The sequence below is a fragment of the Rhinolophus hipposideros genome (genome assembly GCF_964194185.1).
Source record: "Rhinolophus hipposideros genome assembly, chromosome: 3".
NCBI classification, from domain to species: Eukaryota; Metazoa; Chordata; class Mammalia; order Chiroptera; family Rhinolophidae; genus Rhinolophus; species Rhinolophus hipposideros.
In genome coordinates, this window is record NC_138049.1 from 39,913,180 (window position 1) to 39,927,557 (window position 14,378).

The 14,378-nt window shown below is 37.8% G+C and overlaps 1 protein-coding gene across 4 annotated transcripts in view; it reads right to left on the minus strand.

Annotated features, from left to right (window-relative positions):
* SLC35F1 (solute carrier family 35 member F1) overlaps window positions 1-14,378 on the minus strand; it is a 385,011-nt gene that overhangs the window by 77,347 nt on the left and 293,286 nt on the right. For all 4 annotated transcript variants that reach the window (XM_081038689.1, XM_081038691.1, XM_081038692.1 and 1 more), the window contains exon 3: window positions 293-420. In XM_081038689.1, the coding sequence (XP_080894815.1) occupies window positions 293-420 (128 nt within the window). The remainder of the gene's footprint in view (window positions 1-292; window positions 421-14,378) is intronic.

A 14,378-nucleotide genomic window follows, 5' to 3' on the forward strand; every position in this document is an offset into this window, starting at 1 on the left:
ATAATTCTCCTACTGCCATAAAGTTAGTTGGCAGTATTCGTAGCTACAGATTATTTTCCTACCTAGTCAATGGTTACTATGCTGTATTAAAATTGAGGAGGAAAAAGATGTCCAATTATATTTGAATTACAAAAAATTAGTAAGACACAGAAATAAAGTCCAGTTTATACAGCCAATTTCCCTCTTGTTGCAAAACTTATGGAGTAGTATGCAGATTCCCACATGACTCAACTGAAATTAAACTACATCTGGAAATTGAGGAAGATGAGAAGGAAAGGAGAGCCATCAGTACCTGGATACTAGTCAGAGTCGTGTACTGATAGGCCTTGACCACCAAGTAATTTGCTTCCAGGTCTATGAGTCCCAGGATCATATACTTCCACCATCTTCGTCGTAAAATTGCCAGGAGGTTTTCTTCTCCTGTGTTACAAAATTGAGAAGAAATGGATTAGGCTCTAAACAAATAATAAACTGTATATTTAGAAGGATTCTAAAATATTCTGTTATATTTTTTACCATACTTTCTCAAATGTGTAATTAAACAAATGATTCAAAGACTGAAATAGTCTTCACTGTAGACTCGGCTCTTCAAATTGTTTTCTATGGTAGAATAAGTCTGGGCAGGTTTCTAGTTAATGACAAAAACATTTTCTCAGGAACATTTGAAGAAAACATATTACATCATGCTAAAATAAAAGGAAAGGTAGGCCAGAAAGGCTAGATAAACACACAAAGTCCAAATCATCCTGAACTTCCGGACTGTGGTAAAATAGATGGAAGTGGAAAGAGGGTAGCCCAATGGACAAAGGGTTATGCTCAGCAGCATATCTGTAGTAAGGCTCCAAGATGTCATCCTGAGTGCTCATCCAGCTTTGAACATGACACACTTTGAACATTACGCTCTGGTCGTGTGTGGGTGATGGCAGAGGCAGGAAGTTGGGCATCACTCTCAGAGGGAAGAGACCATGTGCCATCAGAACAGACTCTTAATAGTGCCAGCAACTGTAATCTTCACCATCTTGCCCCTTAGTTCTTCATTCTTATTTTTACATATTTCAGGTCTGAAATTAACCTTATTTCTCAAGGGGCAAACAGGGTTATTAATAATAATTGCTTTCTGGAGCCAATCTGTGAGGTCTTCACAGAAGATGTAGAATATAAAGAAATCTTAAGTGAATAATGACTGTATTCTTTATCTATTGCTGCATAACAGATTATCCCAAAACACGGTTGCTTAAAACAACAAATGAGTATAGTCTTTGTGAGATTTCAAAAGAATCTGAATTAAGTGTCTCTGGTACAAGGTCTCTAAATTAAGTTGCAATCAATTTGTCAGCCACAGATGTAGTCTCATCTGAAGGATTGGCTGGGGAGGGAGGGAAGGAGAGAGAGAGAGAGTGAAATGGAAACCATAGTTTCTCTTATGACCTAATATCAGAAATGACATTTCTACCATATTGTATTCTTTAGAATAGAGTCAATAAGTCCAGTGCACACTGAATAAAGAGAATTTCATAAGGGTGTGGTGTTCGTACTAGGAGGCAGGGCTCATTGGAGGCCATCTTAGAGGCTGGCTGCCTAGTGCCACACACCGTTAGTACTTACTATAGCTGTGATTTAGCTGGTCCTCAAGAACCTCAATAGATTCCATATCACCACCTGTCTCTGGGTCACTCTCAGAACTCTGAACTCCCAATTTCAGCCTTTTGTCTTCTTCCAAAGACCATCATATAGGTGGCCTTTTTAACCTTATGGAGACTTACAAAAACGCAGCTTTCCAGGTACACAGAGCATGTCAGAGTGTGTTGTGGCTAGTTGGCAACAAGGAGGGAGAGGTCTCTTGATTTTTGGTAACTAACCCAGTTTTCTAACCTCATTTTCTTTGCCATGCTTCTCATATTCTTTGCTCCAAGGACACTAAAACTCTTTCTGTCTCATTGCTCAGAATTGCTAACTCCTGTTCATCCTTCAAAATTTAGCTGTTCTCTGATATTTTGCCTGACACCACTGCCCAACTGGGCAACATGTACTCAACTCTGTATAGTACTGTCACATGATGTGACTATTTAGAAATTGTCTCATTACTGAACTGGGAAATTTTCAATGGTAAGACATCAAATGGCATATATGTATATATATACACACACACAACACCTACCATACTGACATATAGTAAGTATTAGCTAAGTGTTTTGGAATAAGTGAATAATTGAAAAAAGCATGAAGTGCTATCTATCTGAATATGTCAAGAGCCAGTTCCAGAATATGAGTTACACTTACTGCTTTGCACTTACATGCATAGCTGGTGGGTATGATTTCAAAGGGCATTTCTTCAGAGCCGGTTCATTTTGCCAATTCCCTTGCACAGCATTTCTGCCTTTCTTACTTGTCTACACATCTGATAAATCAACACCTCTCAGGATTTATCCTGTGGATTAGTGATTCTCAATCTGACTGAATAGTATTCACATTTTCTCAAGAGATTTTAAAAAATGCCAACACCTGGAAGCAGCCCCCAGAAATTCTGATTTAATTGGTTTTGGATGAGGTCTAGGCATTGGGCTGAGGATCAGTCTAAGAGTTCAAATGGTTGACATCCTGTGGCCTTTCTCAGATGACTTGAGCTAGAAATTCCAAAGAGAGACAACCCCAGAGTAGTAAAGGCTCTTCACACCAACGTAACAACCTGAACATTGGCAGAAAGTATACTTTCTCTTTTCTTGTCTCTGGGCTTTTCCATGTGCTGATTTCCCTGCTTGGACGACTCTTCCTCCAGTCTCCAAATGAAAGATCAACATAGGTACTACCACCAGGAAGCATTCCATGATCTCTCACCTTGATCTTCCTAGAGTGAGATGGGTTTCTGTACAATATACTCCTTTCATATCCTTTATATATCCCACATATAGTACTTATCTCACTATATTATAATGACCTGTTTTGTTGACTCTGTTAGTTACTCAATTGTTAACAATTTAAATAGCGTGTCATTGTCTTGGTCATCACTGTATCTCTAGGACCCAACGGTACATAGTGAGCAGCCAATAAATAATAAAGAATGTATGAATAAATTTCATGTTTAATAATCTTTATCTTTTTTTGCAATTTAAACATTTTACTCAGCTGGTAATGGGCCCACATCAAATCAAGTTTTGTTTTTGTTGTGTATGTGTGTGTGTGTGTGTGTGTGTGTGTGTTATTAGTTTCAGGTGTACGAAACAATGTACTAATTAGACATTTATAGCCCTCACAAAGTGTTAACCTCCCTTTCCCAATCTACTACCCTTCTGACATCGTATATAGCTGTTACAGTTTCACTGACTCTATTCCCTGTGCTGTCCTCCACATCCTGTGACTATATACATATTAAATTGTAGTTGACATTCGATATTATTCAGCTTCAGCTTCAGGTGTACACTGCGGTGGTCAGGCACCCACATCGTCCATGAAATGGTCTCCCCAATAAGACAAGTGTAAAGATAAAATCTTTACAGCATTATTGGTTATATTCCCCACACTGTCTTTCATATCTCCATGGCAATCTTGTGGTCATTGATTATGCTTTCTAATCCCATCACCTTCTCCTTCATCCCCACCCCCTCTCATATTTAATAATCTTCACAATACTAAATAGCACTGAAATCAAGGTCCTTAAAATATATCTACTGTAATCATTCATGTTCCAGACAACGAAAATTGTTTTCTAGTTAGAATGCTGGTATTTGACAAAATTAAGTTGATGACAATTTTACACTATACATAGGACATAAAAAGGTCGACGGCATATTTAACAACAAAGCTGCAAATCTGTAGTCATAGGTCATTGTCCCAGTTAATTTACACAATGAACAGAGAATTGCCAAACTCAGAGCACACCAGCCACATCTCAATATGTAACACGGAAAATCTGGGTCATGGTGCTGTTTGTTCCACCAATCAATAACATATTCAAAGTGTAATTCATTACATAGATTCATAGGAATGATTAGTTGCCTTACTCTTCTGCTGAAAAAGTTTGCAAAGCAAAGTGCCCTAAATAAATGCTTCCTATTACCTCATTTGAAGCACCTGAAAACATACAACACGCTTGCCTAGCAGAATCAATCAGGACGGTGAGAGAGTGTTTTGTTTTTTATTTTTTATTTTTGGTTGAGCAAAAAATGCAACCCTTAGAAGGACTGCTTAGGGATTTATCTACATGACTCTCATTAACACTAATGTACAAAGGGCATTAAAATTCTTTCTAGAATGAGAGTGCATCCTTTAGAGCTCGTGTGCCAAAGAGCTCCCTAAACCTCATGAAATAGGGCCATTCATAGAATTACCAGCAAAACTGGTGGTATATTAATGTTTTAAAATTCTTTTTTTTAATTAACTAGAAAAAGTAATAAAATCAATGGGTGGAAACTTTAGAATTATGGTTAGGGATTTAAATGGATTCTGTTAATTATTATTTTTATTATACGTTTGGCTATAAATAAAAAGATTAGAGAATAATGTAATAAGGTAACCTCCAACCTGATTTAATAAATGTTAACATTTTGTCATGTATTCTTCAGAATATGTACATATATATATATATGTTTATTTATTTTGAGAAATAAAATGTTACAGATGAAATTGAAGTCCTTGTTCTGCTCCTGGAAGATTCCAATCCCTTCTCTCCTTACTGAAATCACCATTTTGATATTGTTGTAAATCCTTCACATTTGTGTTTTTACTATGCATTTCTACATATGCATGCATCCAAAATAGTATTAGCTTTCTTTGGCAAGTTTTTAAATCTTAAGTAAAATTTTATTATATATACGGTACATGTCAGTCCTCTGGGGTTCTTTATGCTTAACATTGTTCTTGAAATGTACCCCTTTTTTCTGGTAGAGCTAATTCATTTATTTTAAACAATGCATAGTATCACATTTTATGAATATGTCACCATTTATTTAGTCTCCCGCTGGTAGGCATCCAAGTTGTTTCCAATTTTTCTGTTAGGAACAGCACTGCAAAGCACTTCCTTGTGCATATGTATCTCTATAAATGTTATAGAATTTTAATTTGTCTTCATTCTCATTTTAAAGCATTGTGGAGTATGTAAGTATGCACAAATGGGTAAAACAATTAAATTTAAAAATTTTCTAACTTGAAGTAACAATAACTACTTCAATAATTGTGAAAAGGAGAAATTATTGACAATCTTTATCATGTAATTCATATCTAAGTTTACTAAGCATGAACAGTATGATCGATCAATCAAATTTGTTTTTGAATTTTTGTAACATATATTTATATAACACGATATATCAGGCAGTGTCTACATGCTTTACAAATATTAACTTACCTAATTCTCATAATAACTATATAGTAGATATTGCTATTAACCCCATTTACAGATGACAAGACTGAGGCCTGGAGGAGTTAAGAAACTTGCCCAATAAGTCACACAGATAAATAAGCTAGCATTCAATCTCATGACAATTAGGCCCTAGGCTTCATACTGTACTTCATACTCCATATTATACTATTTTCCCTCACTGATTTGTAATGTTGCATTGTCCTCAGGAGTCATGCATTTCTCATTAAAGGATCTTTCATGACCTATCTGTCCAAACTAAACTGTAGGATGCCCCACCACCAACTCCAGAGTTTGCCCATCACACTGAAGACAGTATGCATGGAACCTTTTGGAGCAGCTAGTGCCCAGTTGCACCGCTGTGTGCCCATCCATGAATCAGCTTAAGGATGAGGATTATCCCATCAGTATCATCAGTTCAGTATCAAAGATTTGATGTCTCCCTAATTGATCCAAATCCATGACAGAGTTTCCTTTGTGAAATGTGAAATAAGGCTTTGAATCAATTTCATGGCATACAAACGCCTAATTACATGAATGACTGTTAGTATATATTGTACTACTTGCTGAATCCTCGGGCATGATAACAATGACCACACATGGGGTGGGCCGTGGGTGGTACTGGTTAATAAATGTTGAATGAAGGAAGAGCAGATTTTGTACAAAAACTGAAACGTGGTCCACATTCAGGGCAGTGACTGGAAGACAAAAAAAGCTTTGCTATATAGTATTTTTGTCCCCCTTCAGTGTTAGTCTGAGCAGAGAATAAAAGTACTGCACGACATCACCTGAGGTGAATTTAATTAAGGGAACAAGAAGCTGCATTACTCTGGGGACCACATTTTCATTAGGGCTCTCATAGGTGGTGTGATCCTTCATGGTGTTTTTATGCAAGGATAGAACCCAGCCCACATTGCACGGTCTGCATCAAGAGCCAAGCCCCTGCACAGGGGCAAGACCCTTACTTGAAAGGACACTTCCTTGGCTCACAATTGGAAGGCATAACACCATCTTTCTTTACCAGAACCCCAAAGGAAAGTGTTTAAGTACTAATCAATGAATTTGAAAGAAAAAAAAAAGAATTGCTTATGATGGACGTTTTAGTTACTCACCTTTAAAAGCTGAAATTCAGAATTAGAATGTAGAATGCAAAACAATTCTCTTTAGTCAGAAAGGTGAACAAAACAAATGCACTAATTAGAAAATGAAAATGTCAACTGTTCACAAAAAGGATTGCAACTAATTGCACTTCATAATGTGAACGTGAGTAAAAGAATGAAATACAAAAAAAAGATAAATAATGAACATTAGATTTTGTTTTGTATTCTTTCATTCATTTTTCACTATTGCAGCCAGACAGTGAGATTAGAAGTCCAATGTGCTATCCATTGCGCCACAGAGCCACCTTAGACAGTGAGATTAGGCAGCGCATAAAAGGCAGTCCTTTAATGTTTTGGCTTGGTAGTAAGCAGAGCTGGCTTTGACCACAGACTGCCCCCTGCTATGTGGTACTGAGTAACTTCGTTCATGGCTCTGAACATTGAGCTCTCTGTTATAAAATGGGGAACATAATAACTATCTCATAGGGCACTGTAGATTAAAGGTAGCACGAGGGATGTGTTTAAGCTAATATCTAAGGCAAATTATGCACACAGCCAGGATAGCAGTTAGCGGGGTCCCAGAATCCTGGAATCCTTGACCAGCCACCTACCACACACTAATTTGCCATGCGCGATAGACACTGCATAGAGGAAGCCCAGGAAAGTGAACTTTCTTAATTATTCATTAGGGCTTTGGCCACACATACTCTGTCTCTTACTCTGATGACTAGCGCTGAATCACACTGGAGCCAGCATATGACATCTGTCCAGACTACAGGCAGCTGAGGCTTGGTCCTTAATGCCACTACCCTGGTCCAGACTCTTATCTTGATCCGCTGGATCTCACCACTTTTTTCTGAGGTTCAAACTAGAACTGGCTTTGTTCCCTGAGACTCTAGTCCTACTAGGCCTTCCCAGGGTGGGGGCTTCTGAGAAGGTGTTTTAAGGTGCCTCTTATCAGACAAGCTGCATGTGATGGGCAGGCAAGACATAAAAGAGGAAACCACAAAGAAGGGTTCAAAGAAGGCCAAGAGAAGGGACTTTGCCTTAGTTCTCATTTTGTTCCTTTCACACCTTTCTCATTCATGCTCCCACTTATCCTGCATGACTCAGTCTAGGCATTACCTCCCATGTGAAGCCTTCCCTGCCACCCTCAAATCTCTGCCATCCTTTCCCAGTCTCCCTCAGCACTTATTTCTCTTTTTGTACATATCTTCAATTCTGCTTAGCATAGTGATTTTGACAAATTAATTACTCAATGTAAGATCTTGTTATTACAGTATGATAACTGAAGAACACCTTTTTAATCTGCTCAGTCATCTGGCTGCTATCCAGAAATGCCTAGTAAAGGTTTGGAAGAATATCTAAAAGCAACTAAAAATTAATCACAATCACAGTTTTCTGGTAGCTATTCCTTTAAGCTGAATACAAAGAGAAAAGCCATTGATGTGTAGATATGATTGCATATAGGATAGGTTTCTTAACAATAAGTTTATTTCTTTCAAAGTTACATTGTTTGGCATTGATAATTAAAATACAATATTCTAGCTCTAATTGTGAAGTCAATCTGCTATCTCATTCTGAGACAAAAACATTTACACATTGCAAATAAAATATGAAAATGGAAGTCTCGCCTTCTCAACATGTATATTTCAGTGTATGTTACCATTTTAACATGAACAAAATCACTTAAATATTCAAAACATTTTCTGTCTGGAATTTTTAACTGGTCATCTTTTATGAAGCTAAGATATACAATTTTACGCAGTACATTAATATTGTACACTTTTCTAAAATACCCAAGCATCCTATGGTCTTGATGTGCCTTAGGAGAGAAAAAAAATTGCTAAAATTTTCTTCTTCATGTAAATACCGGGGTTGCCAAAAAAAGGCATACACATTTTAAGAGATGTCATCTGTGTTCAAACAGTAGTTCACCATAATCAAAATTGTCTAGATGCTGTTGTAATCACTTTGAGCACCTCTTGTAATTGCAGAAGTCAAACGTGACTTGTATTCATCTTTTGTTATTGGTATATATAGAATATTACAATTAACACACTTTTTTCCTTTCTTAAAATGTGTATACATTTATTTGGCTTCCTCTGTATAAATATTGATAGTAAGTTTGCCCAATTTTATCATACAGGTTGTTCAAATAGGCAAATAAACAAAAATAGAACTTTTCAGGATATCTATAAACCCATATATGAAAACTACATACTAATTATTGAACTGTTGACCAATATCTTCACGTATGGGCTGCTCTACTTCTTAATGAAATTGTGTATGAAACCTAAGCAATGCTCCTCGACAAATCCCATCCAGAATTTTAAAACTAGGTATGCAGTTCAGAGCATACGTTTTATATTCTTGGAAAGAACAGCCTATAGAAGAATCTAGAAACCTGCTAGAATGGCTACACAGTGTCACCATCAGTAACTAAAAAAAGATCTGAAAATCTTAAAAATGTTAAGTTGTTGCATAACCAAACACACACCAATATTTCTTCCCCATATTTCTAGTTGTGACATTATATATATGGGTTGCTGGATTGTGCAGCTCTAGGAGGCAATCTTCTCAGAGAAGACAAAAATGATGGAGCCCTTTGGAGTTGGGCTCCATCTGTATATGGCAGCCATGCCTTCACTTTGACAGGGCAACATGGCAAGGGCACTGGAACCATTCAGCAGTGAGCTCTAACCCAGGCTCTTCTATGCACTGTGTGTATGCTGCTGCTATACAACTTAGTCTATATAAACCTCAATTTTTTTCATCTACACACTGGAACTAGTGTGGACCTGCCTCCCAGGGCGGTTGTGAGGATTAAATGAGATATTTGTAAAATGCTTGACATGGTATCTGACAAGTAGCTGTTGTTATCATTATCCTAATTTTTAACATGGTTGGTCTTTTTCCAGGCCAAACCTCCTACATAATGCAGCTGGGTAGTAAAGAATTTAACCTTGCCCCCAAAATAGGTCTGAGATTTGTCCTAAACTAACAATATAATTTAGGGTAGGGGCTGGCCACGCCAGAAAGACCACTAGTGTGATTTAGGATGGAGACTTTCAGTCATGCTCAGAAACTGGAGACTGAGATCAGCCAAGTAGGCAATTAATCATGTCTGTGCAATAAAGCCCTAATAAAATCTCTGAACACAGAGGTTCTAGCAAGTTTTCCTGGTTGGCAATATTTTGTCCATATTTTCAGACATTGGTGCTGAGAAAGTAACACATTATAATTCACAGGGAGAATGGAGGCTCTGGACTTGGTACTTCTCCTGGACTTTGCCCTATGCATGTCGTCCCTTGGCTGATTTAAATCTGTATCCTTTCCCTTAACTCTTTCATTGCGTTAATTGATTTCAAGTTTTTGTTTCCAAAATGTGTCACAAAAAACAAAAAAGTTGATATTTTTACTATTTTATGCATTTAATAATAACAATTTGAGCTGCTTTGTACATAAATGACATTATTTTTATGTATAAAATTTTGGATATATTCTTTCGGATATAGGAGTATCCAAACGTCAAAGCAAAAGGGTGAATAACTGTAACCATGAGTATAATAGTTTTCAGTGAGTTCTGTCAGTCTCAGCAAATTACTTTACCTGATAGTTTTAGGGGGCCCTCTCACCCCCAAATATGCAATTGGTATCAGGAAAGAGGGTGCTCTTGTGTGGACTCTAAACTTTCTCAGTTGGTCTAAACCGGGGGTGTCCAAACTTTTTTCAACATTTTTCACCAAGGGCTATCTGCGGTAAAATACACAAACAGCCGGGCCACTCACTCAAGGTAAAGTATGTATTGCCTCACCTGGTTTATTTAAGTAAACTAAATATATTTTTGGAATTTGCTGCGGGCCAATAAAAATGGATTTCGGGCTGCAGTTGGCCCATGGGATGCAGTTTGGACACCCCTGGTCTAAATCCTCAGTTTGTTTGAGTTAAGGGTAGAGTGGGGACCATGCCCCTAAACCTCTGCAGGAGGCTTTCCTCCAACACAAGGAAATTTGTACCTCTCTTGCTCAAGACTTGAGTACATGTTAGGTGTACATCAGAATAACCAGATCCCAGAATCTTCCAGGTCTGAATTCAAATTAAAACAAACAACTAGTCTCCTTTCCAGATGATTTTAAACAATGTATGTGATTATTTGTTATCTTGAAAGAATGTAAAAACTTTGTGCTATATACCTAGATTTGCTCTAAATTTTAAAGATATCACTTACAACGGAAAATACTGCTCCCTCGCTCAAAATGGTTAATGATACATTGGCTGTGTGTGGGAGCCATGCTTTGATTTGAAATTATTCAAAGCAATCATAATGAAGCCATGTACTAATAGAAATCTTTCTATTTTCCTGGGGTGAGCATGCTGAGAAGAAAATGTATTTGTCCTTTTTAATGACGAGACTAGTTTCCTTTTCTTCATCCCATTTTGTGAAAAGTGACCCTACTTGCCTTTTGAGATTTCCTGTAATTGGCTCTGATGCCTCCTGACATTAGCAGATGAATCTGTCAGTCTAGTGAATTTTGTTTTTAACAAAAAACTGTGTAGCAGCTAATGACACGTGATGTATGGGGAAGAGGCCAAAGCAAGCTTGCCTCCGGACTCCTGCCACTTGCTGAGCATATTCAAAAGACAACATGACAGAAGGTGCCAGCCTGAACTCTTGAGGGCTGACCTTGAGCTCGGACATGAGAGCATCTGTCATGTAGCACATAGGTTAGACCCAACATGGGAAATTAGTAAGAGGGATATCAATGAGTCAGAAGACCTGGTAAAGCAGAAAGCTGGTCGACCTCCTCCGCCCTGTCCACCCTCCCATCTCTTATCCCAAATGCCACACACAGATTTCCCATGGCCACTTCTGTTACCTGTAACTCATTTTTTATTGAACACCATTTGTCAAGCACTTGGCCAAAGGCACCATATATTTATTCTCTCATTTACTTGCCACCTACACTCTAGGTTAAAAGCATGGAGCCAGAGAGACCTGTGTTAAAGTAATGGCTCTGACACTTAACCAGCTATGTCACCTTGGAAAAGTTTATTAATTTACAAAATGGGGTAAAACTACTTACTTGAAAATGTTGCTACATGGATAGAGAAAATGTTTATAAATTGTCTGGCTTCTGATAAATACTTGGTGAATAATAGCTGTATCATTAACAGTCCTATAAGGAAAGTATTTTTCAGATCATGAAATTGGATTTAGGAGAAGTTAAGTAATTTGCCCAAGGTCTGTGCTGACTTTTTATTGCAAAATATTCACTACTGTAAGAATGATGCTTTTTTGTTTGTATGGTACATTTAATAAAACAAATCAGAAATATTTTTATTTATATAACAGTTTTGAAGTTCAGTAGAAACAAGGCAGCATTTTCTGAGCAATGCAGTAATAGTATTAAATATTTCATATATAATATATATTTCCGGGGGCGAGCCCGGTGGCTCAGGCAGTTAGATCTCCATGCTCCTAACTCCGAAGGCTGCCAGTTCAATTCCCACATGGGCCAGTGGGCTCTCAACCACAAGATTGCCAGTTCAACTCCTCTAGTCCTGCAAGGGATAGTGGGCAGCACCCCCTGCAACTAAGATTGAACACGGAACCTTGAGCTGAGCTGCCACTGAGCTCCCGGATGGCTCAGTTGGTTGGAGCACGTCCTCTCAACCACAAGGTTGCCAGTTCGACTCCCACAAGGGATGTTGGGCTGTGCCCCCTGCAACTAGCAACAGCAACTGGACCTGGAGCTGAGCTGCGCCCTCCACAACTAAGACTGACAGGACAACAACTTGAAGCTGAACGGCACCCTCCACAACTAAGATTGAAGGGACAGCAACTTGACTTGGAAAAAAGTCCTGGAAGTACATACTGTTCCCCAATAAAGTCCTGTTCCCCTACCCCAATAAAATCTTTAATATATATATATATATATATATATATATATATATATATTTCCACCTGAAAATATTGAAGAATATATTTATGGGATTAAGAAGTTTCCATTATATTAACCTAGTGGCAATGAGCACCATACCACTCACATTATAATTTTAAAATACTACAAGGAACAATGGCCTTTGGAGAAATGGTTGATTGCAGATCTGGGTCAGGAAATGTAATAAAAGTCAATTCTGGAACATCTTATCATACAAAAGAGCAAGGAAGCAATTAAAAAATCACGAGGGTTGTGTCAAAAGGACTTAGACGCCAACTTGAATAGTTTTTCATATGAAGATAACAACTGAAATGAATTAAAATACATCAGATACGTTTAAATCTATGAGTTTGTAATGAATCTAAAAGCAACAGCAACAAAAATCACCACCAAATTAAAAAAAATAACAAAAATCTAATTGATTATCATTGGAAGATGTCAGTAAATCAACTCATTATTTTGAAAATTGGTAAATAAAGGAAAAGAATAAAGTTTTTCCCCCTGGGATTCTTAACGAACTATACCACTAGGTAACTAAAGAGTAGATGAGGAGAGATTTGTCTTTATGGTAATATTTGAGACAATAAATGAAGAAAAAATGAGAGAATTAGAATATCATCATTTTGTAACCTATAATGAATCAATGGATATAGGCCTTGAAAGTCAAGCTACTAGCATTACTAACAAAGAGACAAGCAAACATTATGTTTTATGTGCTTCCTGATGGAAGAAAAAACACTACCTATACAAAAGGAAGGAAGGAAGGATAAAAGGAAAGAAGAAAGGAAGGAAAGAAGGAAGGAAGGAAAGAAGGAAGGAAGGAAGGAAGGAAGGAAGGAAGGAAGGAAGGAAGGAAGGAAGGAAGGAAGAAAAAGAAAAAAAAAAGAAGAAAACTTATAAATTTGATCAAGTCTCTGGACTCAACTACTAATTTAGGAAATACAGAGGTCAGAGGAGCATGTTAAAATACATACACTATAATTTTCAATCAGCATAATCCAGATCGTGGGATATACTGCAATTTGGCTACTCAGTTTAGTCTGTCAAATGGCAGCAACAGCACCACTGAAAGTTTGTTAGAAATGTAGAACCTTAGGTCCACCCAGACCTACTGATTCAGAATCTGAGTTTGGTCAAGTGCCAGGGGATTTGTGTGTATTACAGTTTAAGAAGCAGTGATTCTATAGGCCACATGACAGTTTTTTCAACAAACAAACTGCAATAAAAATAAAAGAAGGAAGAAAAATCTATCGGTTAAAAGAACTTAAGGAAAATATCAACCACTTGAAATGTGCAGACCTTATTTGCGTCCTGACTTAACTGCAAAAAATACATGCCTATGAGACAATTGGAAATGTGAACATTGACGAGATATTTGGAATTATTGTTAATTTAAAATGTGATCATGGTATCAATTGCTTTTAAGCTCTTACCTTTTAGAAATACATATTAAATCATTACAGATGAATTGATAGAATGTCTAAGATTTGATTTTTTTATTGGGGAAGGGGAACAGGACTTTATTGGGGAATAGTGTGTACTTCCAGGACTTTTTCCAAGTCAAGTTGTTGTCCTTTCAGTCTTAGTTGTAGAGGGTGCAGCTCAGCTCCAGGTCCAGTTGCCGTTGCTAGTTCCAGGGGGCACAGCCCACCATTCCATGTGGGAGTCGAAGTGACAACTTTGTGGTTGAGAGGACGCGCTCCAACCAACTGAGCCATCTGGGAGCTCAGTGGAAGCTTAGCGGCAGCTCAGCTCAGCTCAAGGTGCCATGTTCAATCTTAGTTGCAGGGGGGGCTGCCCACCATCCCTTGTGGGACTCGAGGAATTGAACTGGCAACCTTGTGGTTGAGAGCCCACTGGCCCATGTGGGAATCGAACCCGCAGCCTTCGGAGTTAGCAGCTTAGAGCTCTAACCGCCTGAGCCACCAGGCCGGCCCTAAGATTTGATTTTAAAATAATGTAAAAAGGAGAAAGGCGTTAAGG